The sequence below is a fragment of the Cupressus sempervirens genome, chromosome 11, assembly GCF_028749045.1.
Source record: "Cupressus sempervirens isolate cs-2001-9-10 chromosome 11, ASM2874904v1, whole genome shotgun sequence".
NCBI classification, from domain to species: Eukaryota; Viridiplantae; Streptophyta; class Pinopsida; order Cupressales; family Cupressaceae; genus Cupressus; species Cupressus sempervirens.
The window spans coordinates 631,958,966-631,985,583 of NC_143128.1; the positions used below are offsets into that span (position 1 = coordinate 631,958,966).

Here is a 26,618-nt window from a genome sequence, read left to right on the forward strand (position 1 = left end):
CGGGCATCCACCCAAAAAAAGTAATCTACTGATAGCTATCAAAGGCGCCACCCATAATCCCACGAGGAATAGCAAACAAAGTAAATGTCTTTCATGGGTAACTGCTAGTCAGATCCACAGACAATGAAGTCCAGCTTCTCGCTTGAAATACACAGTATAAAAAGAAGAAAGGCTAGTCATGTGGGCCCCAGCTAATATTATAGAAATGTCTGAAATCTCCATGTGAATGGGTAAGCTAGTCTAGCATGTAATGAACAAAAGATCCATGATGCAGGCCTTAGGGATATCTAAGGACACGGCGGACACGGCAAACTAACTGTCACATCCTTAGTGGTGGTTCCACACAAGATGACACTGTTTAAAGCAAAAAATGACAACTTCAGAGAAGGGCAAGGGCCCCAGTCTAACACATGAAGCACCAATTGTTGTCCAGAGTGAACTTCCACAGGAATTCTAATGGTCAAGTCAGCATGTGATCCATAACAAGGAAACTGTCGCAACCAGTAATCTAGAAACTAGAAATGGACAAAACACAACCTGAAAACATATACTAAATTAGAGTAAAAACACGGAAAGTTCAATGGTCACTGTTTTTGAGCTATGCAAGATTGCCTGGGTACCTGGATGCTTTTTCGTCACTTTGGGTTCACCAGGCTCCTAGGAACTTAACCTACGGTTATAAGGTCCTGACCCTTACTCATCTTCCTTACTAGGAACACTTATATGCTCTTTATACTGCCTCAAAAAGGACATAAAGTTGATCCCATTTTACACTTCTATATGCTTGTATTTCTCTGAGACATGGGTTACAATGTTATATCTGAACGAACAACTATGTTCCTAATCACAAAACATGTAGTTGACTAGTCACTGATAGGGTTTTCAAGAATAAATATGGAAGTGGTTTAGAGTACAAGTGAAAATTGAGGATCTCCTTATCTCCTCACCATTAGTTTGCTGCACCTGTAATCTGCAGACTCATTGTACCCAGCAGTACGTCCAAGCATGTAATGTTCCCTTCTATGCTTAGGCATGTTATAACCAGAATTAAGCCCTATCTAATATACTTGTGGCCTAAACTGAATGGACTAAGTTCCCTTGAATCAAATCTATGTTATTTGATTATTCAAAGTAAGGAGAGTTATACAATCACCAACCATATTAAGCAAACTTACTATTTGTGATCCTTAGTGTCGATACTACCTCTAACACCATTTCAGTTCAAGAAGAAGAAAATTAGGCTGTAACCAAGTTTCTTAGATATCAATCACAATAGGCTCCCTCAAAGTTTAGAGATCCAAACCCTTATCCTGTGTTTGGACGATACCTTCAAGGTTTTAAAGGGATGCTGACCTCTACTGATGCAGGAGCATCTTGCATGGGAAAATTTATTAAAAAAAAAAAAAAATTGTGGAGGAGAGAGAAAGTGACGAAAATAGAAGGAAAAATTAAAAAGAAAAAAAAAAAAAAAAGGAATTTTTATTTCCGAGGTGCATAGGTGGGGTAATAGAAAAATAAAATAAAAACGATTGTCATTCCATTTATCGAGGTGTGGAGGTGGAATTCTAGAAGGTTGTGGATATTGTGTAGGAGGAATTCTAGAAGGTTGTGGATAAAATCATTGGGTGGTAAGTGTCTATTTAAGTAAGGCATATGAGCATTTCTAATCAAGCTTTGGAAGGTCAAGCTTCAAGGTGTGATCTCTTCTTAGTAGAAGCTTGGAGAAAAGGAGGAAGCGGAGGAGTGAGTTTTCCTGAGCCCGTGGACAGAGCGCCGAATGTGAGGCAGTTTAAAGTAGGATTGTGGTGGAGTTGCGAGTTTGTGAGAAGAGCTAGTGGTTGCGGTTTAGAAATAAGGAGGTTGCTTGATGGCTTGCGAGCACAAGTTAAGATCTTGGAGGTTTCTACCATAGTGTGGATCTGGATTAGCTAGTGTATGGATTGGATATATGAGATTATGAAAACTAATGAGTGTATACTATATATATTACGAATGTATATATTAAGATTATTCAGATATATGTTATCGAACATTTAGACATACATTATATATAGATGATTCTGATTTCATCCTTGTTAAAATATCTAATAGACTATATAAAGTCTCCTTATTCCTTTTAGTGTGTGGGTGTCTCTCTCTATATCTTATGTATTTTATATTTATATTCACATTTGAAATATAACATAAATATATATCTAGTTCTGATGATTATTATTAGTATATATGTGTATGTGTACTGCATCTGTACACATTTAATATAATAAATGATTCTGATTAATTATTATTAACATATGCCGCTCTCTCTCTCTCTCTCTCTCTATATCTAATGTATGTTCCCTCATAATACACACACACACACACACACATTCACACACACACACACACACACGTGTTTGTGTGTGTGTGTATAAGAAGTCTGACAGCTAGAATACATGGTATAAAACAAATCATCTATCTATCTATCTATATAAATACAGATAAGTCGCTCTGCCAATATAATGTCTTCTTCCATGATATATTATCATCTCCCAAATGATTCCAAATATATTTCTTGTGATCTAAGAAGTCACATCCTTTCGATGTAGTGACCAAATACAGCCTTCATCATAATTGCTAGTTAATATTATTAATTTCAATTATGTTGAATATCCCTTTGAATCTCGCCTTTTAACGTTGGTATTGTAAGTGCTGATAATTAATAATCATAATGTGTTAAGTCCTTTCTCATTAATCACATATGTTACAATATCTTTATATAACTAATTGATTTGCACTTTCCATAATCTTCCCTATCAATCATGCAGTCTGTAACTTATTTGTTGATTGATTCCGGTGAATCTGCATTAAATATTAATGTGGGCTTATCCTATTAATATGCATCTTTGTAACAAGATGCAGGCTATATAATTGTGACTAATATGTGCTTATCTTCTGTCGGTATTGTCGTGATTGTTCTAAGCCATGAATTATTAGCACAGTTTATATTTAATCTTTATCTAACAGTAACCAGTCACCGAGAGTTGGTAGACTTGGATAGAACCGTTGATTATTATTTATTTATTTGTTTGTTTGTTTCATATTTTAATTTTATTATAATTTATTAAATAAAATAATATTATTTGATTATTTAATCTTTTCTGGAAAAGGGGACACCATAAAGCAAGATAGTGTACATGTGTAAAAATCCTATGATATTAAATTAATCTGTTCGTATATCTTAGTGTGATATCACAGCATACTTCAAAAAGTTAGCAAAGTTAGCAGCAAAACACATCTAATTATTATCCAGATTATATTAATAATTAACCCAGAAGCGATAACCACTATATTAATAATTATCTGTCACTTATTATTCCTAATCATTCATGTAGGACGATTTTTAATTGCATTAAGAGAAACACGATAGTTTGGTGATATTTCTAGAAAACTCAATTATACTCATTGTGATGTCAATGCCATGCATCTCAGATAATACTATCACATCTTTACAACTCAAAATCCATATATAGATATGGGCGATGGTCAAAATATACAATGAAGCATATAATGACAGAAGTATGTCAGTGCATGGAGAAAAGAAAGATGGAATGCGAAATTTCATTGCCCTAACCTAGAATTAGAGTTTCTGGAGGCCAATGAAAAGCTGTGGATAGGCAGCTCACTCCTATGTCATTGCCATCACATCTTTTATAATGGCCCTTCTTGGGTTATACCTGATTTCTGCCCTAAAACAACAATTTTCTAACCTAAGGTGAGAAATGTGACACATTTACAAATATAAGTTTAAACCTTATATTAAAAATACCAATTGTAATGCCCTTTATGGGATACTCCTAGTTTAGGACCTGCAAACAATATTAACCACTAGAAACTGACATTGAAGATCATTAAGAATTCATGGTATCATCTAAATTGGCAAAGTATTAACCATTAAGAATCCATGATTAAATTGAAATCCATATAAGTATTATTCATATTTAAATTAGAATACTTTTATGTCATTAATAATTATTCCAAGACATATTCCTATAGTCAACCATATTAGCAACTCACTGGAACTTCTTGCAAACCACAATATCAAGAATGGTTATCCTTGTATAGTAAAGCATGGAACGATTTTAGATTCTTTCCTTCCCACATGTCAGTCAATCTTGGAGGCTGGCCATCCTCCTTGACCAAGCCCAAGAGCATGGAATGAGTTTATGATCCATTCCGCCTCAGCACATGAGCATTTTGATGTGGTATGCTTGATAAGACACTCGGAGGCTGTCCTCTTCAACCAAGCTTAAGACAATTGAGTGGATTTATAGTCCATTTGGCATCATGGCCCACAAGCATTACATGACATCCAGTCCATTTATCTTGGGGTGGCATACTTGATATGAAGAATGACTGGTCCTTTATCTGTGGTGAATTCTGAAGGCTGGTCATCCTTCCTATTTGCAAGACTTTTCTAAACTTGTTTTCAAGTAATATTCTTGCTGAAAACAATACTTTGTTTCCACTAGATGTCTTGTGTCTTAATTCTTTCATTTCTTTTCCAATTTTAGCTTGGATGATGGCTTTCCCAAATGACATCTTCTCCCTTTTGTATCTATAGAGTTGGAGATAGAGATGCATCTTTTCATAAAACTCAACACTCTTACAAGAGTTTCATCTTTCAAAACTAAGTGCTGCCTTATATTTAAATTATAATTTGTTTGGTAGTCACTGCCTTTGACTAATACCAATCAGCCCTCTTTCAAATATTCAATTTTCCCCAATGGCACTTGGCTGTCTTCATTTATTCACTACCGGCCAGGTTTAATTGCTATTTAAGGCTGCAATTTAGTTTGTGTAGGCTGTGATTTAGGTGGGGGGATCACAGCCCACCCACCCCAAGAATGCTTTTCTGTCAAATTTCCAATTTTTCCTTAATGCTAGTTGGCCCTTTTCATTTATTCGCTACTGGGCAGCTTTAATTGCCTTTTTAGGCTACATTTTAGTTTTGTGAAGGCTGTGATTTGGGTGGGGGGATTCGAGTCCACCCATCCTAAGAATGCTTGCCAAACAAATTTTATTTATTTATTCGAGTGGTTGAGCTAGGAGCTTTGAATCTTTTTGTTGCTTAGAATATTATAACTATTGCATTGTTCTGAGTGGTTATTGTCAATCACATTTTGGATTATTCCTTGAACAGACTATCTGGTGAATAAGAACCTTCTCGGAGGTCTACTGCTGTTACTTCCTCGGAAATCTGCAGACATGAAAGCCAAAGAAAGTGAGGGAGATGATGCAGAAGATTCAGATGAGAATGCAAAGAGCAGACTGGCTGAGCTGGAGCAATGGCTGATTCATAACAACTTACCTGTATGTGTTGTGTTTTTTCTCAAATTCTGTGTAACTCTCAGGGATACCATCAAGACAGAAAATTCTGAAAAAATTATTTTGTGATATATACTGGAATAAATGTTTGAAATGATATATAGGTCAAAGGTGTCTCTTGTGTGCACAAAAGGAACCAATGAACCTTTTCACTTCATGTTTCTTCCAGATGCTCTCTCTCTCTCTCTCTCTCTCTCTCTCTCTCTCTCGCTCGCTCGCTCTCTCGTTATCTCGCTATATATATATATATAGTGTTGAGATACCTCGGAGTTGGATTTGTTGCTAAAACTTGACAAAGCCTAGAAAATTGTTAAATAGTGAAATTCAAGGAAATGCTTTTTGTATTGCATCTCATATCAAACTAACTTGGAGACAAAAAAAAAAAATTGGTTAGATTTTCCATGCACTTGTAAACAGCAAAATAAGTAAACAGTGCCACAAACTTCATACTTGAAATGTAATTCAAAAGCAAAATTGATTTGATATCCTTTATCTGTTTCAGTATTAGTGTGAGTAGTATACCAATTAATTTTTTAAAACTTGGGTACATGTATGGAAATATCTATATATATCAAGGTTACTCTGAGTTTCTGGGACGAGGACGGCAGGGGATGGGCGGATGAGTTTCCGGAATGGCAAATTTTTTTCGCAAGGTTTTAGACAATGAGGGACTGCTGTATAAAATGTAGGGAAATTTTAAAATATATAGGGAAAGTTGCAAATATACATAACATTCATATGAGAATATGGATAAAGCATGCCATTTAAACATCATAGAACCTTAACATACGAGTTACAACATTTCATTGTTTCAAAACACAATATGCATCCGAAATTTGGAAAGCGGAATTCATTGTCCAGTTTCAAAATTATATATGCATCAGCATGTGATAACAAAAAAATATCGTATGTAAATAAGTTTAACATACAAAACCAAAATACTGAAAGGCTTAGTGCTGCCAGTTTAAAATCAGTTGGTTTTCCATATTGGATCAGTGTTTCAATGAAATCATTTAGATCAGGTTTGATGAGGCCATAAAAAATGATCAGAGTTGCAGATTAGTGTGTGAGGAAGGCAGATTTATCCTTTGTCAAGCACCTAGACCTGCCATAAAGTCCTAGGTTCACCCAAATCCACCCAGCCGCAGACGTTGAGCAAGGAGTCGAACCCTAGAGTACTGGCTTTCATGATTTATGTTGGCATATTCCTACAGGCCACCAGTACTCATATCAGACAGCTGTAGCAAGAAAAAACACCATATACTAGATTTGTACAGCCCAAATTGGTAGTTGACAGCAGCTGCAGGTAGTTTTTTAATCAATTTGATAGGACCTGCATCAGCACTCAGCAACTGTGTGAGACAAAATCAGGAGGTCTAGTTTCTATTCCATCCATTTGCAGTCTCCAAGAATATCAGATTTTTATCAGTTTTTTAAAATTATCAACCATTCTCAGTGTCTAGCTTTTGAAGAAGTTGTTTCAGTATTTGATTAAAATTTTAGCATTGCACATCAATACCCAGAAACCACGAAAATCTGAATCACAGAAAAAAATAAAAAATCAGAACTAGGGACGTATGACTGTTCCTCATCTGGTCATTGGATGGCTGCAGCATCCCCAGCCATCCCTGGTATGGCCAAAAGTCCATCCCCCTTTTTTTGGGTGACGTCCCCAAGTTTACTAGACGTTCCCACAAAAATTATTAAAATCCGGGATGGGAGAATTTAGGCGGGGGGCGCGTAATGTACATAAGTAATATATGTATCAAATATGTAAGGCTATATAATGCAAAACAATGATACTCATGATTGCTAACAGATATATTTAAACACCTCATAATTTGCAAAAATGAAAATACACTCAAATTCATAATTAATAGATTCGTCAAATCTAATGCTAAGATCTGTTGCTGATATCCTCCCTGCATTTGAATCTCTGAAAATTAGCAAGATAACCAAAATTCTCACAATTTTATGTTGGGTAAACAAAAATTGCCTGTCTATGTAGCCAGGCACACCAAGTTCATTTTCTTAAATTGAAACATGACTTTGAAGAGAAAACTGCTGAAAATGAACTGCTTCAAAAAAATAGCTATGATTTTGTTCAAAAAATTGGCAAAAATTTTAGTAGATGAGCAATAGAACCCAAAAGCTAACTTGAAGAAACTGCAAATTTTGTGGAAAAAAATTAAAATCATCAAACCTCGGATGTGATGCTATAAGATCACCCATGGAAAACTTACCAATTTTCAAGGAAAAAACCAAGCAAATCCTGCAATGATCTTTTGCAGACAAATTAAAAACCTTTAGGCCAACAACAATAGTTGTGTTTTTTTGGCAAAAATCAGAAAAGCTAGAAACAGTTTTCAAGGAGTGAAAAAACTAGACATGAATTTTGAGGAGAAGAAATGATCAAAAAGCCTGACACAATTTTTGAGGAGAATAATCAATCAAAACCCATAACCTTGAAACATTAGATATGTTTTTTTGTGGAAAAATACAGAAAATCCTCTCTCAGAGAAAGACCCAGCGATTTTTGTGGGAAAGAATAATGCAAAAAATGATAAAGATCAGACTAATTAAAAATTATTTAAAAAACCCTGATGAAAATGCCATATTTTTGGAAAATTGGGAAAACCCTCCCATGATTTATTCTGGCAAAAAATCAGAAAACCATTGATGCTGGACACATAGCAGATGGTAGGAAACAATGCTTGAAACCCTACCCATGCTGAGCTGGCAAAGCTTAGTCACTGAACATCGATGACAATTAATGGCTTAAGATAAAAAAATCTGTTGTTTCTGATTGCAGGAATAAAACGTAGTCACAAGAGCCAAAACAAGCACGAGTTGTTGCATAGAGAAAGTGGTAGCAACAAATTGTGCATGGTAACAGCCAACCTTTTTGGCTGGTTGAAGAGAACCTGGATGCCAAAAGACCAGGTAGTGAAGAAAAAAGAAACCTAGGGGAGGTATCATAAGAAACATTCAGGAAAAGAGAAGAGATAGCAAGATGCAGCAGAAAATGAAAGTCCATAAGACAAAATTAGAAGATCTTTGTAGGAAAATGGTACAGTTTGTACGGAAAATAAGCAATATCCCTAGTATACCGGTGTTTTGAGGAGGCATACTGAGGAAATATTTGCCATTGGCCAATGAGAAAGAAAGTGGATTGTCCATAAGGACAATTGTTCACAAAAGTAGAAAGCAAAGGTTCGTTACTTTGAAAAGAGATGATGAAACAGAGGAAGAAGAGACATTCATTGACATGGACATGAAGGGAGATCAAGAGCATTTTCAAGAAAGCATAGAAATCATGGAAGTACAGTGTTCTCAAGTAGACACAGTTCCAAGGTCCATTGGCAATCGGTACACCCAAGGAACCAGCATGCTGTCAATGACCAGACAGTTGATAAGAATATCGGTATAGCTGAGATCAAGGAATGGGTAAGTTGTCCCCGTGGTTTTCATCTAATGCATATTCACAATAATGTTTGTAAAAGTGCAGACCAAGGAGAAAATGAAGATGAGGATCAAATGGACAGCAGCAATGAAGTGTACGATAGAGCCATAGAATATTGGAGTCATTAAGCAGTGAAGTAGATAAGTAATAGAAGATGCAAAGGATAATGCTAAGCATGAAGAGGACTGAGAGGAGGTTTGAGAAGAGGTTAGAGAACAGCCAAGCATGCAGAAAAACTGGAAGAAGAGAAAGAAAGAGCACACCATCATTTGAGATGGAACTCAAATTTCTTTTCCTTGAGGGGTATGATGCAAGGGCATTTTGAGAGTCATTTTGAGCTTTATTGCAAAACTTTGTTTTGTGACTTGTTTTGGGTACAATAAGGTCATTTGTTTTGGGCATGCTAGAAGGAAGCATGCCAAAATCATACATATAGAACTAGAAAAAAAAAACGATTGCGCAAAGGGTAACAATGACAATATCACTTTCTTTAAGAAGTTTGTGAGAGATGACTTTAAAATAGGTGAATAAAAGTACTCTAGACAATGTCTCCCCAAAGATCTAGAAAACCATAATCTTAATGTCACCAAAAGCCTTCACAATGATGAACATCAAAGTAGTGAGAATTAGTCTAGCAAAAGTGCTATAGGAATATCACATTACACAAGAATTATAGAATGTAGAAGAAACCAAAACCCTAATCAGTCAAACTGCATTCAAATAGAGAGAGAACTAAGTAAAATCCCAATTTTCGAAGTCCAAAAATCATGTATTGCTATATTGGCTAAAGTGGTCAAGGGAATATTGCTCAAAACACAACAAAAGATAGGTGGACAATGGTTATAACCTACAACAAAAGGGAAGTTGAAATGACATTGTCTTAGTCGTTAATCATATTTCATATGATTGTATTATCATAGGATGTAATCTTGATTATCAATGTTGTGTGATTGCATTTTAGTCATATTTAAAGCATTGTAGAGTGCTCACATTAGACAAGATAGTTACAAAGACATAACAAATACATGAGCAGTAACACCTATTAGGTTTTGCCTAGAAAATAGAGATAAACAACAATAAGGAAGATCTAAAACAGAACGAATAAACATCAGAAATTACCTTGGAAACCCTTCCAAATGAAGGGAAAGCCCCAACCATGCAACACAAGATTACTCTATTGATAATTTAAATTCACATATACAATGCCTTTTGCTTGATGTGATATATATAACACATAGAGATACTCTTCACATTACAATCGAAGGTCTCTTGAATTTCCCAAAACACGACTCTTCATATTTCAAATACACAACTCTTTACATTTTCATGCCTCAATGCATGCCGTATGACACGTCTTTATATTTAATAGTACAATTATTACCATAAATGTCCTTTTCAGCTGAAGGTAACCATAACGATAAAAACATCCATATTTGTAGAGATAAAAGATCTCTGTCGCAACTACAATCTCCAACAACACCAACACACAACACTTGTCATTTGAACTAGAGAAAAATGTTTTTTTTAAAATAAGTGATAAGTTTTTTTAATAATTATGAAGAGTTTTCAATTACAGTACAAAAAAAGGCTTGAAAGCCTAATTTGACCATTTTGCCCATACATTGCAGCAATCACACCATCCCCCCGAGACCGATGACATTATCAACACAAACAACACCTAGCCTAAGCACATCAGCCAATAAACCCTACTACAAAAAATGGGCACACAAACAAGCACCAGACCATGGCACAAACTTACACATTGTGTCCCCAACAACTCAGCATCTCCTCTTTCAACTCATTCACTATGTTTCCCCCCCTTTCGTGTCCAACTTTCCTTGCTTGCGACACAACATTGCCTTTGTCACTGTTAAATTTCAGGATCGCTGCAAATATACTAAGCACTACCAAGTATTTGGTATGTGTTTTCCAATTGGCAGTGTCCTCTTGTATTTGTATAAGGAATAAACCAAGAGAAGAGACATGTCCCTTCACGAGACATGTCTGTTCATCAATCTAATTAATATAATGGCAAACTTTTATATATGTGTGTGTGTGTGTAATTATATTAATTTCTCTTTGATCTTACCAGCCTATCCTCCTTAAGCTACCAAAACATCAACACTCCCTCTTAGCTAGGAAGGATAAACACAGGAACGTATTGCATCATTGGTAATATTAGGTATGACAAATTTTAAAGATATCTTTGCTCAAAAGATATCCACCATTTTGATATCACATATGATATCAAGAGTATTGGCCTTAAGAATATCAACAAATGATATTCACCAAAACTCTGAGTAATGGTCTCCAAAATATCAATACTTGATATTCACCATGTACTTAATAAGGCAATGGTCTCTAGAATATCAATATATAATATTCACCATTTTGTTATCACATTTGAGTATTTATTATCACCTTTCAATAACTTCTACAAATACAAGTGATGATCATTTGGAAGTTGTCACTTCCTCATGATGTACACAAGGGGTAGTCCTACTAAATCATGCAGTCACACGCAGGATACCAAAAGTTTACATGAAGTCAATACTCCCTCTAATTCAATATAATCGAGATTATCGAAGGTTGTCTGAAACATATCCTCTATTTGCTTCTTCTATTTCAAGGTTGCCTCTAATGAAATGCCAAGCTCCCTCTGATTCTCAATCTCCCTTTTTCTGCAAGAGCATTCTTGGAAAAGATCAAGGCAAATAGCTCTTATAGTATGTATAGAAATACAAATAAGAGCTATATTAGGAATACAATAGAGAAATAATACTCAAAAAACACTTATCTCATGTAGTCAAAAGATAATACCCTCCAAACAACTTCGTCTATTAAGTCTTTTTTTAAGATAAGTCACTATTGCCAAGGATTCCCTTATCCATTGCATGTTTGTTGGTTGTAATGATATAACCACTAACCTTAATTGTAAAGTTTATTACCAGAGTTAATTGATTGCAGAATTTTGTTGCAGGTCTGAACAATAATACCAATGGAATGAATCGTTTTCAGAATTTGCAAATGTTAGTGCAGTAATAACAGAGATGAAATAGTATTGAATTGCTTGCATTAATAGATTTTGATGCCAAGATTACATCGGGCAGATTGGATAAATATCAACGGAAGGGGTGGGGATGAATGGCCATGTCTCCAATTGGAGACATGGACATTCATTCTCACACCCGTTCATAGTTAACTAATGCTCATGATTAGTTACTGTCTCAAACACAGTGATTAGTTACATCTGCAGCCCAATATAAAGAATAGATCGTTCAAGATCGAAACATCAAAGGAACCAAAAATAATCTCGATCATGCCTTAATGATCTCTGAACATATATATCTTATCGGTTTCAGACTGTGGAAGATACAACAGCATGTATGTATGCATATATGTATGACAGCATGTGCATCATGCTGTTGTGCATATATACATACATATGTGCTTACCACAGTAATGTCAGACCAAAGTTACATCCATAAACACTTATAATATTGATTATACATCTATAACCATTGACTAGTTATTATACTAAATTGAGCAACTTTGAATTAGTATTCATTCCCAACCTTTGAACTCTATATCAAATGTGGGGCCCAATTTGTGTATTACACCCGCTTCATTTTAATTCTTGCTTGGAATGTCTTGGGACCCTCTTGCCTATCTGGCATGTGAATGACTATGAGTGGTCATATTACTGACGTGGTATGTACCGACCTGGTTTTGCATACCTTATACCTTTTGATTATTCCCTTTTAATTTGTTCAATTGAGCACTATGTAATTGACCAACCTTTATTCGCTTGTACTAATATTAATTGCCAATTGGCTTATACCCACGATTCATCCTTAGTGCTTTTTCTTAAGTCTGGAATTTAATTTTACCAGAATAACGGACTGTCATATATATTATGACCAGTCTTCTGACAGTCATTATTTAATGTCGCTAATTCCTCTATGTCTCCAATTCTTGTATTTACAGCTGAAAAGTACTAGATTTTCTTTATCCACACTGTTATCCTTGTCACTAATACTCTCTGTGTCTTTTGATCACGTACTTGCAAATTGTTTTTCTGTCCTTTATTTCTGTTGCCGGTATTGACTCTGCGTACCTATCTTATCGGGCTCCTTGACTTTTTGTAAGCACCGATGCTTGACTTGTCTCCTATTCCCTGTTATCTATATCAGACGATGGCTTTGTCTTTGTACTAACCACTCAATTTGAATATCGGGCTTCATCTTCTTATTTCTATCTCTGTATGGACAACTACTACAGTAATTGGTATGCTGTTGTTGACCTGTAAAAGCGACTATTGCTTACAAGATTCAAGTCGCTATCACTCCAAGACATTAATAATAATATTTTTATCACTGCACTTCCATTTCAGACATAATCGTTGTATTTATACTCTCACTGGAATCGACATCCATTTGTCGCTGATTCTTTCAAACAAGATCTTCAATTTTGATTCCTGTTTCATCCATACGAAATATTTTTGGTGTATAAACTTGCTGCTATCAGTATGCTCTTCATAATAGTCAGTCCACTTCATTACTCATAACTACCGAACTATTGCTTTGTAGATTTCTCTTAATCTTCACACAGTGAAGCATATATGTATATGATAGCTGCTTAAACATGGTTCTTTAGTCTGTAATTTCTGAAATCCTATTCAATACCTATTATGTGTTAGGTCTCTATTTCCATTGAGTCACAATTGTGCAAACATGATCGCTGTATTACCACTGAACAATGTCAAGACAAGTCTCTGCTATATTTGTCTTCTGTCGGTTCTTGTTTGACTCTTGTATCTGCCTCTGCTTGCCACTCTTTTTATCAATTTTAATGGCTATGCTTTCCTATGCATAGGATATTTTGTAGGCAAAAAACGAACTTCTTAAGACCGCTAAAAGAATTATAATCTCTATCATTTTCATCTCCTTTTCTACATTTACTACCTCGCTCTAATACCATGTTAAATTTCAGGATCGCTGCAAATGTACTAGGGACTATCAAGTATTTGGTATGTGTTTTCCAAATGACAGCATCCTCTTGTATTTGTATAAGGAATAAACCAAGACAAGAGACATGTCCCTTCATGAGACATGTCTACTCATCAATTTAATTAATATAATGGCAAACCTAATTATAGTTGTGTGTGTGTGTGTGTCTCTCTCTCTCTATATATATATATGTAATTATATTAATTCCTCTTTGATCTCATAAGTTTATCCTCCTAAAGCTACCAAAACATCAACATTCACCACCATGGAAGGCTCCCTTGCGGCTTGTTCCCCAACCTTACTTGGATTATGTTTTCACTTCCTCTTCCTTTCTTTTGCCAATCTTCCATTATCCTCCCACTGTGCTATGCAATGTAACAACTCCTTTAATGCTTTCCACACTTCTCCCACTTTCTAAATAATAGGCACCGCAGTGCTAAAGACCATGAAGGGCTGAAACCCTTTAGCAACTCCCTCGACACGCCTCGACAGATCCGTCTTTGCACAGAAACCATTACCAATTTCAGCCATGTCCAACCATCTTTGTACTCCCCCATGCCAAACTGGCTCCACACAAGTTTCTATCATCTTCGCCTTCTCTTTGCTCTGTGACAAAAGGAAGGCCCACTCACAAAATAGCGAGGAGATATCCAAATTTGTTCTTGGTCGGAAGTCCTCACTGATAAACTCCATCCGAAGCGGCCATCATACAATTCGAAAGAACTCATCCACTCAAAACACCTCTGCTAGACGCCTTGGGAATATTTCCCCTCAAAATCTCGACATTTGCTTCTTCTTCGACGTCTACAGGTAAAAGCTGGCCTCCATTGATATTCTTCTCAACTTAAACCTTCGAAATTGTACAATGAAAATGACTGGCGGTATGTGGGCCAACTTTAAACTCTTCCCAAGTCTAGAAAGTTTTGCCTTCAATCCTTGCATCACAATGGATGACACCATCCAAATAGTTTAAAATACTTTTCGTAGCCTTAAATGCTTCTCACATTCCCAATGTCACCTTCTCTATGGTCCACTTCATCCAGTCGGGCTGCACCATCATTACTTTGTCACGCCAACATATACAAAAATTCCTTTTAAACAATAGGATCCTGGGTTAAATAAGAGTAGGACTTAGATGTATAATATCCTCCACAAACTCGGCTTGATCATGTAGTCTCACCCCAACATTGGCCATCTTGTCGGCTATAACATTCCCTTCTCTCAATGTGTGACTGACATAGAATTCTTCAAATCCCTCCAAAAGCCTTCTAATCCTCCTAATGTGCTTATCCAAAAAATAGGTGTCCATCTTTCCTTTGACTATTTCGTTGATAACTATTTGAGAATGACCTTGCAAATGAGTTCTTCCACCACCCTTCTTAGCTAATTGAGGAGCAAAGATTGTTGCCAGACATTCAGCTATATTATTAGTCCCATCTGGCAAAGTCTTTGCTCTTAGAGTCAAGGTGTTGTCTGCAGCATCTAAAATTGCACAACCCACACCACATTGACTCGGGTTACCTTTGGATGCCCTATCAAATTGCATTCTAATCAAACCTTTCGTTAGTTTTCCTACACTCCTATTTGTCACAAATTCCATTAGAAGGATTAACCCTTGAAGGCCCATGAATAGGTGACTAGGGAAAAATGTTAAGCATAGGCTGATATGGGTTTAAAAAAGATACTATATAATTAGCTCTAAAGTTGGTATAATTTATTTTGCCAGAGTTGTATTGAATGCCCTTTTCAACATGTAGGAGTAACACATAGGTTATAACTACAAATACAAGTTCATTCAACCTTTACAATGATTACTTATTATGCATTTTGGAGTTAATGTGCTCAAACATACTTAAATTGTGCTCACAACTCAAAGCATTGTATGCTTGGCTTAGACCATTGGTGATAATTCTTTGGATATCAGGCACCCTAGTGTAAATTTATTTTGCACCATGCATTTGTAATACCAAAATTAAAATGTATAAGATTTACAAATAATAAAAATTCAATATTTAATTATAAAGAAGAAAAGTTTTCAACTTTTGAATCAGTGTTTCAATTTGGCCTAGCAGTTGTCCTCGATATTTTACATATTTCTTAAGAAAAGGGACCACCTAGTGCTAGTGTAGATATTAAACTTAGACAGGATCCTTAACTTTATTTGTGGACTTCGGTCTATAGCCTTCATATGGCAATATAGAGTTCTTTAACAATCTTCACTATCTTTGTAGGAAGAGTGACTTTACTAATTATACAGAAGCATGAAGTTGCTTATCAAATTATCTTATCCACTGCTGGTCAATGATATGACAAATAGATCCATTTTTCCTCCATACTGCTATACAACTGTCTGTAGTCTCCTTTGCTCTGTCAATTCCCTCATAGATGTATCCAATACAAGCTTTTCTCCATTGACAATACCAAAGATAGATAAAATGTCAAAATTGAAATAGTTAAAAAAACTATTTCTATTTACCTTTAAAGTTAAGGCTAAATTTGTATTTGAGGAAAAATTTAGTGTTTAGACAATCAAAAAGAAAATAATTTTTCTTAAAACCTTGCAGCTACAATTTCCTTTGTAGCAGCCCCAAAGTGTTGGGGTGTCTATCCATTAGTACTCTGTGTGCAACAACATTTAATTTGCTGTGTTATTGGAGGGTGCTTGTACTACATTTGTTAAGGCTAAATTTGTATTTGAGGAAAAATTTAGTGTTTAGACAATCAAAAAGAAAATAATTTTTCTTAAAGCCTTGCAGCTACAATTTCCTTTGCAGCAGCCCCAAAGTGTTGGGGTGTCTATCCATTAGTACTCTGTGTGCAACAACATTTAATTTGCTGTGTTATTGGAGGGTGCTTGTACTACATTTACTACATTTCCACTGTCAGTTCCCCCAAAACCTCTTCGAAATGTCCATATAAATAATTTTCATTTTTTAAAATCTCACTTTAATCATCAGTTGGCTTCAATAATATTGTGCTAGCCAAATAAGATATAAAAAATTCAACAGCTTCTTATTTTTTGCATCACCCCCTTTACGGACATGATAGTGTAGCCCTTTTTCATATGGATAGGCACTGCTTCACGCTAAGGGACTGATTTTATATCAACCACCATCTTTGTCAATATTGGCCTCCAAAGTACGTCAATGGAAGGAGCTTTGAATTCCCGAGTAACAATGGGACTTAATACACACGCACAAGAGGGATTCAAAAAATCTGAGGACTTCTAATGGGGAAAACAATTTTTTTTGTTGACAAAAACAGGAGATTAAAATTCCAATTTTTTTATCTTACCGTGTTGAAGGGATTGTTGAAATACCAAAAGTCGTCAATGACACTCCATGCTGCTTTGTCTTTGTCTCTCTTCCAACTCATGCTTTCCTATCTCGGTTGGCTGTGTGGCACAGTCCAACTCCCCAAATACGAACCCTGGGTCAAATGCTTATTGCATACCAGTGCTAGAACACTGGGCATTGCAGAAACGAAGAATGCAGCTATTTGTTGATTTTTCTCTATTCTTTGTTTTCTTTTCTTGAAAGGAATCCAATTGTGTTGTCACCTACCCAATAACATCATGCTTAAAATCATGAAATGACAAATCATCATGTCCGTGTATGTGGCAAGGTTGCCTTTTCTTTCTGTCTGACATTCTTTACTTACATACAGGCTCTTACCTTTGTAGTATGTATGACTTGCAATTGTGAAAGGTTCCCCACTCAAATAAAACACATATTTTACCAGAATAGGCACAAGATATAGTTCAGATATTACCAACACTTAAATACAGACATATTTTGCTTGAATAATCATAATATATAATTTCAGATACTTCCATGGTAAGAAGTTTCGTACAAAACAGTCTTAGCAACTCTTAGAATCAGATTATGACCTAGCAGAAACGATCTCTAGAACAATGTTACAATCACACACCCAACCACTTATGTTAATGTCTTGCTCTCCTTTGAATCGGGATTATCTTGTTTACAATGTTGTTGTTCTCATGTGGTGAGCAAAGCAATGAACATTCATATACATAATTTAAAACAAAGCAAGAGAACACTTACATATTTATGTCTATGTATTGACCATATATGTGTATATATGTGTTGCCCCATGTTGAAAATTTGAAAGGGAATTATCTTATGTTTGTGAATATAATATATATGCTAGGCACTGGTCAATTTAACTCAATTGGATATAGTGTATAGTACATATGAAAAGCCTCCCATTTCATGTAAGGTCAAAATAGCAAGGATGAACTATTAATCTTATTACATGAATTGATAACATAACGCCCTTTTGCAATACATCAGGGGTTATCCTTTTACTTTAATGTGCAAGATTACAGATATTCACCTGTACCTTATTTTCCAATATTATAAACCTAATAGCCTATCTCCATTGCTAAACCTTTTTTTGTATTCCCTATAATATAATATATTTGAATATTTTGAAAACTCCTCAAGAAAGATGCACTATTGGGCTATGATATGAAAAAAATGAACCTAAAATCCAATAACTATCCTTTTAATATTTTATAGAACTTGTAAGTCAGCTGAGGATGTTTATGAGACTCTGGTATAAATCTTATTCATATTGTAAACATGTAATGTGTAAAACCCCAACTTTCTGCGTAATTGACCATTTGGAGTTGGACAATATTTCCAAGTGGCACTTGCCATTAGAATTCGTATTTCAAACTATCCATAGTTAATTTTTTGATTATTTCTTTATATTATGAGTATACTATTTATTGTTGAATGCAAATCATTCTTTCAAGTTATAAATCAGTGCAGGATATCTGCTATGCAATTTAGTAGAAGTTAAAGTCAATTGTATTTTTTGCAGTCCATGTGTTTTGGTTGTGTTCGAAAATTATTATGTTTTACCAAATTCTTCTTTGTCATTAAACAGTTGGTATTTTTACTTATTTTTATGGGTGTCTTGATGACTGATGGGTTTTACTAATACTATTGTTAAAATAATTGCAGTATCCTGTTTATTTTGCATTCGAAGAGGAGAAGCTGGATGCCATTTTAGCTGATATCAAACAGAATGATGCTACTGGTCAGGTTGCAACTGCAACAACTGGGGGGTAAGTTGTTTACTTGTCTTATTGTTTATAATCATAGACATACATTGTTTATGTCCAATCATTATCAATTTAGGTCAGGACAAGGCATTCGGGTGGAGTGCAATGCATTCTGATATTGCTTTTATAGTAGTTAGATATGGAATTAGTTCTATTTGAATTTAAGCTCACTTAATATTGGGAGCCACTTCTTTCATTATGTGTGGGAGCTTTGAATCTATTGATCTTATGTAGTGGGTTATTTAGAATCTTTGCTTCTTGGTTCATTAATTACTAATATTCATCTCTGTAAAAATATTGAACTTGGGCATGTCTGGAAGCACATATTCATAAATGCAAATTCTACCTCAGTGGACTTTTATCGTTTTCCAATAGAACTGCTCTCAAGGTTGGAGCTATTGTATTTTGTGGCTTAGAAGTAGGGCTTGTAACCTGCTTATCTTGATGTATGGTCTTAAGGGAGGGATTTATTTGGTTAGCAATTGTGGCATGTATTTATTGGAAGTGATGACATTAGTTGTAAACTTTTTTGCAATCTAATAATATTTACCAGGGTTGACTGATTTCGCCTACTGAATGTTTGAAGATTTCATTTAATGGAATCATTGAAAACAAATTGCATGCGGCATGTCAAGAAAACGAGATACAAGTACCTTAAATATCTCTTGATGTGCTTGCGACTTAGAGTTAGAATCTTCAGACTTATGATCCAAATTCCAGGATACGAGTCTTGATTTCTGAAAGCAGCCTTTCTCAGTTGAGACACATAATCAATCTAATTATATTATCTAATCTCTCTTATGGCTTGGCTTAAAAACTCACTATGTGCAGTCTGTTTGATCTCTCAATCTTGAGTCCATGCAAAGCCTTGCCTGAATCATTGAGCTTTCTGTGGCTTGTTAGTCCTTATTTCAATATGGACAATGTTGGATGAGTGACAATAGTATAATAGATAATGTTAAGACCAAGAAATGAGTTTAGAGCACACCTCAGTTAGAAAGGATGAAATCAGTTTTTCTGTCAATATAGAGTAGGAATGTTTTTTTGAGTTTTTTATAGCTTCAAAATCTTCATGTTCCTGATTGCACGCTATTCTATTGTCTGGGCTTAGCTACTGATAGGTTAATTTTTGACATCTTTGTGTTTTTTTGTATTACACTAGTTTTTAATGGAAATGCAGTAGTCTTTGCATATATAACATACTTATAATTTTACAGTAATATGGACGGTTCATCATGTTAAGAATACAGCTTCATTCGGATTGAAGCACTCTTATTATTACTACTATGAATTTAATATGTTTATGAATACATATATATTATATATACTTGTACATATTATTATTAAACTTAAATATATATTCATATAGTAAATATATTAAATCTGATAAGGAGTAATAAACAAGTTTAACATTGTATATATTGTAAAGTCAGGACCAATATGATTATCGGTGATATAAATTAATCCACCGATGATTACGAGAAGTCACACTCATGAGAGGATGTGACTCCCCATGGCAATTGCCCCGAGGGAGTCACACGTCCTCTTGAAATTGTGACCCCCTATGACATATAAATAAAGGTAATCGGTGACTGTTTCATATTCAATCAATAACAGCAGCATTGTAGTATGCAAAGAAGTCATCAATATTCAGATTGGTAAAAGCCTATCTCAGCATTATAACAGTCTCTGCTCACCTTGATAAGAATATCAGAGATCTCAAAAGGAACTTCAAATATATATATAAAATTTAAATAAGATATTTATAACTGTACATCAGTTATTGAGATTTTGTAAATCTGAATTTAGATTTTCTCCAGAAAAGATCTATAATATTAACATGGTAACATGGCTTACCTATATCATGGGAACCTTTCATTCAATGTGTAAGTCGTCCCTCACTTCCAAAATTTGATTAACTCAAGAATGAGTGCATTCAAGAGGAATCCGGGTTAATCTCAAGAGGAATCTGCACAAATTAGGAAGGGGAGATTCAAGCCCTACATACCAACAACAGAAACAAAGGGAAGAAGAGGAAGTTAAACCAAAAGGAGGAAATAATTCTCAATATCACAAAGAAAGGGATCTATCCAAAGTTCAATGCTATTGATGTGATAAATTTGGTCACATCTGAAAATTTTGTCCTGAAAGAAATAAAATTCAAGCTACCATATCTGTATCTCATGAAGTTGAAAATCCTCTACTATATTTAGCTTTGTCAAGTGAATTAAACACAAGTAATAATACTTGGATAATAGATAGTGGAGCTTCAAGACATATAATTGGATTTAGAAGTCAGTTTGAAACATTTAGAGAGTATTGCACAAAAGAAGTCACCATTGGAGACAATTCTCCTTATTTGGTAAAAGGAATTGGGACCTGCTCCTTACAAATAAAAACACGAGAAACCCTTCAATTAAAATATGTGCTATTTGTACCAGGGATAAAAAGAAATCTAATTTCTATTTCGTGTCTAGCTGATCAAGGATTCCGGGTCACCTTTAATGAGGATAAAATGTTACTATGGCCTAAAAACTCCAACATAAAGAATGCCATCAGTATAGGATCAAGAGATGGAAGTCTATACAAATCAAGTATTAAAGCAAAACAAGAAGCACTAAATCATGAATTCCATAACTCAAATGAACTTTGACATAGAAGATTAGGGCACCTTGGCTTTAGTGCTCTTCCTACCATAGGGAAAATCACTACAGGCTTACCTAATCTCAAATCTGATCACATTAGTATTTGTAAAGGGTATGCCCTAGGAAAAAATAAGAAAGGATATTTTCCTTTAAGTAAACACAAGTCAAAAATTGTACTAGAACTTGTTCACATTGATTTGTGTGGAACCATGTCAACACCCTCTCTAGGGGGATTGTTGTACTATGTAACATTCATTGATGATTATTACTCTAGGAAAACTTGGATATACTTTCTAAAACTTAAAGAATCTAATGAAGTTTTAAAAAAATTCAAAGAATTTAAAGCCCTTGTGGAAAATCACATTGGAAAGAAAATAAAAACATTAAGTTAGATAATGGAGGTGAATACACATCTGACATTGTCAGAATTCTGTATTTCTGTTGGGATTAAGAGGGAGACTACAATACCTTATAATCCTCATGGGGTTGCAGAAAGAAAAAATAGAACTATTATAGAAGCAGCAAAAGCCATGATTCATGATCAAAATCTCCCTATGTCCTTTTGGGCTGAAGTAGTAAGTAAAACAGTTTACATTCAAAATAGAAGCCCTTTTGTAACATTAGAAAATATAACTCCAGAAGAAGCCTTCACAAGGAACAAACCAGATCTTAGTCATTTGAGAATTTTCGGTTGTCCAGTCTACATTCACATTTCCAAGAGAAAAGGTCTAAATTAGAACCTTCCGTAGAGAAAGGCATATTCATTGGCTACAGTGAAATAAGTAAGGGATACAAAGTATATATTCCAGGACAAAAGTCTGTTGAAATCAGTAGGGATGTTAAGATCGATGAGGATATCGCTTTCAAAACATCCTTAAACAAAAAAGATGAGAAAATTGAAAATCAGAGGGAGTTTTTCATTGAAAATGATTATAATACTGAGAATCAAAGGGAGAACACTATATAAGATAATTCAACTGGGAATCTGAGGGAGAGTCTTTCTGGAGACAGAGACACACCTACATCTAACGCCGAGAGTGATGAAGTTTTAAATCACAAGAAAAGACCACTACGGGCAAGGAAAATGATTGAAGAGAACAATGTGGAACCAGATGAGGTTTATAGAGGAAATAAGAAAACAAGAAATAAAAAATGCTATGTTGCCTTAATAACTCACAAAAATAGAATCAACTAATTTTGAGGAGGCCTTAAAATGTCAATCATGGAAAGATGCAATGGTAGAGGAATATCAATCCATTCTAAAAATGATGTTTGGGATATTGGTCCTATACTTGAAGACAAATTAGTTGTATCTTCAAAATGGTTGTTTAAGATCACGTATGCACCCGACGGAAGCATTGAAAAACACAACCAAACTTGTTGCAAGGGGTTTTTCTCAAAAGATTGGAATTGATTATGAAGAAACATTTGCTTCAGTTGCAAGTTACACTTTAGTAAGAACGATAATTGCCATTGTTGCATCCAAAGGATGAAAAATACATCAAATGGATGTAAAGACAACTTTCTTGAATGACATCATTGAAGAAGAAGTACATATAGAACAACCCGAAAGATTCACGACACATGACCAGAAGCTATACGCATGCAAACTAAAGAAAGCCCTCTACAGGTTGAAGCAAGCTCCTAGGGCTTGGTATGAAAGGATAGACAACTCTATTTCTAGAAATTTGGATACTCCAAGAATGAAGCTGATCCGAACATATATTTCAAAATATCTAATAATGACATGTTGATATTCGTTCTTTATGTTGATTATTTGTTGATAAGAGGTGCAGATCACCTTATAGCCAAGTGTAAACAGGATTTCATAGCTGAATTTGACATGAAGGATCTAGGCATTCTACATTATTTTTTGGGTCTAGAAGTATGACAAAAGGAAAATTACATCTTCCTAAACCAAGAAAAGTACACTACAGATATATTGACCAGGTTTGGAATGATGGATTGTAAACCATTATTTACTCCAATGGACACTAACCTTCATAAGCTTAAAATTGAAGCAACAGATTCAAAACATGTAGATCCTACTCACTATCAACAAAATTTTGGATCCCTTATGTACTTAGTGAACACTTGGCGGGATATTTTCTATGCTACAAATGTGTTAAGTCACTTCATGTGTGAACTCAAGAAGATTCATCTAGTGGCAGCCAAGCATATTCTATGGTATCTACGAGGACCAGTTGGACTTGGGTTGAAGTATGAGAATCCTGAGCTACAACTTCAAGGGTATATTGATTCAAACTGGGCAGGTAGTTATATTGACCGTAAGAGTACAACTGGATGCTGTTTTAGCCTTGGATTGACTATGATATCTTTTGATAAGTAGGAGATAATTTCCACAGCTAGTCAAATTGTGATATGAATATCAGGATTTAACTGTGTGATTTTGAGTCAAACTCGATGACCCATATTTCATGAGTAGTGATTCAACATGAATCCATCTCTCATGAGAATAAATAGAACACTTAGCACTCATTGGATCTAGGTGATGCTCACAGGGGTGAAGCACCGGGACTTCCCGGGAGGTCACCCATCCCAGTACTACTCCAGCCTGAGCGCGCTTAACTACGGAGTTTCCTCCTTAGGTAAACCCAAAGCTTGCAACCCCATTTGCTTAGAGCTCTTTGTTCAGTACAAAATAGTCAACAATTGCTTAGAGCTCTTCGGAAGCAAAGAATATGTCAGCCTCCATGGGAGTACGTGAAGCAGTGTGGCTAAGGAAACTTTTATATGGACTATTTGGAAAGCCACTGGAATCCACTATAATTCACTGTGACAATAAAAGTTGCATAAAAATATCAGTTTACCCAATTTTTTTAACAAGTCCAAGCATATAGAGATTCCTTACCATTATATAAGGGATATGGTCGGCAGTGATGTTATCAAGCTGATATGTATTAGCACTGAAGAATAAAAGGCTGACATCTTCACCAAACCTCTGGGTAGGTTGAAATTTGAGTATTTCAGGAATAAACTTGGTATAACTAAACTGTAATTCAATATTATGTAAATTTGTTATTGAATATCCACTAAAATCAATATTGCAATGTTCTGGATGTGTTGTGGCAAGAAAGGTGATGATCTTTCATGCGGATAAGGTCACTATTGTAAGTTGACGATCTTAACAATAGGTTGATTTGTTGTCATGTGTCTCTAATTTGTTAGAACACATGATGACGGATGTATCTAGATTGACTACATTGGGTTGAAATCCCGGAATGTGGGGAATATCTTGGTACAAATGTTATCACTGGATTCAGTTCCGTAATAGACAGGAATAGTGATAACGGTTGTGTCATACTTGTGAAGATGAATAGACTTCATCACCTCAAATTGATACAAGTGTATTATTATATAGGATGCGTTCAATCCTCTTTCGTCCTAGAGGGAGTGTTAAGAATATAGCTTCATTTGGATTGAAGCATTCTTATTATTACTGCTATGAATTTAATATGTTTATATATATATATATATATATATATATATATATTTGTGATGGTGATATAATAATAAAGACAAATATATACACACACACACACATATATATACATATATACAATTGTTATATATATATATATATACTTGTACATATTATTATTAAACTTAAAAAATATATTCATAAATAAAATATATTAAATCTAATAATGAGTAATAAACAAACTAACGTTGTATATGTTTTAAAGTCAGGACCGATATGATTATCGGTGATATAGGTTACTCCACTGATGATTTTGAGAAGTCACGCTCATGAGAGGCTGTGACTCCCTGTGGCATTTGCCATGAGGGAGTCACACCTCCTCATGAAATCATGACCCCCTATGGCATATAAATAAAGGTAATTGGTGACTGTTGCATATTCAATCAATAACAGTGGCATTGTAGTATGTAAAGCAGTCATCAATATTCAGATTGGTAAAAGTCTATCTCAGCATTATAACAGTCTCTGATCACCTTGATAAGAATATCAGAGATCTCAAAAGGAACTTCAAATATATATATAAATAAGATATTTATAACTGTACATCAGTTGTTGAGATTTCATAAATCTGAATTTAGATTTTCTCTAGAAAAGATCTATAATATTAACACATCATGTCAGAGTGCTAAAATAATTTCTCCTCTCTTTCCTAGACTTTGGAAGACATACATATATCCTAAGTTCCTAACCATTAGTGTCTGACTGAATGACTTTGATCCTTTGAATGTTGATTGCAGGTACAAGCTTGTATTGCCAACTCATGAACCTCGAAAGTTGGTATCTCCCACACTAACAAACATTCAGGTTAAATTATTAACCTTTTGGTTCTACCATGCGTGTTAGTGAAGCAGTTGTATTGAATTCTAAGTGGACATTGCATGGTCATTATATTCCAAGATAACAGATCTTTTTAAGGGTTGTTTCTTAAGATGATTCTAGTCCAAGATAACAGTTCTTTTTAGTGGTTATTCCTTTAAGATGAATTGTAGTTTACACATCACTTTATGATTTATTTCTAAAGCCTTTTAAATTTTTTGTTGTATGTGAATTTCTTTGTATAGTTTGGCTTGACAATTTAGCTAGTTCTTGTTCAAAGTTACATCTTTGTTTCTAGGACATCTTAACTCGAACTGGACTTCAATCTATAAATCTATAATGCAGGGATGGTTGCCAGGACTTCGAGGAGATGGAGACCCAACTCAACTTCCTACTATTGCTATTGTGGCATCGTATGATACATTTGGTGCAGCACCAGTATGTTTTGTATAAAATTTTAATCTTTCATTACATCTTAATGTTTTATAGTTCTTTTAAAATTTATTTTGCCTGCAGGCTTTGTCTTTTGGCAGCGACAGCAATGGTAGTGGAACTGTAGCTATTTTAGAACTGGCCAGATTGTTTTCTCGTCTCTATGGAAATCCAAAAACAAGAGGAAGATACAATTTATTGTTTGGATTGACCTCTGGTGGACCTTATAATTACAATGGGACATTCAAGGTTGGCTAATATTTGTGTGATGCAGGAGTCTGCATTGTGCTGACCT

General features: G+C 34.9%; 1 protein-coding gene across 1 annotated transcript in view; it reads left to right on the forward strand.

Moving 5' to 3' along the window:
- The window catches only part of LOC149531335 (M28 Zn-peptidase nicastrin), an 83,855-nt gene that overhangs the window by 9,337 nt on the left and 47,900 nt on the right, over positions 1 to 26,618 (forward strand). Inside the window, exons 2-6 of the mRNA XM_089811539.1 lie at positions 5,180 to 5,349; positions 18,828 to 18,931; positions 25,813 to 25,879; positions 26,237 to 26,329; positions 26,408 to 26,572. Coding sequence (XP_089667665.1) covers positions 5,180 to 5,349; positions 18,828 to 18,931; positions 25,813 to 25,879; positions 26,237 to 26,329; positions 26,408 to 26,572 — 599 coding nt within the window. The remainder of the gene's footprint in view (positions 1 to 5,179; positions 5,350 to 18,827; positions 18,932 to 25,812; positions 25,880 to 26,236; positions 26,330 to 26,407; positions 26,573 to 26,618) is intronic.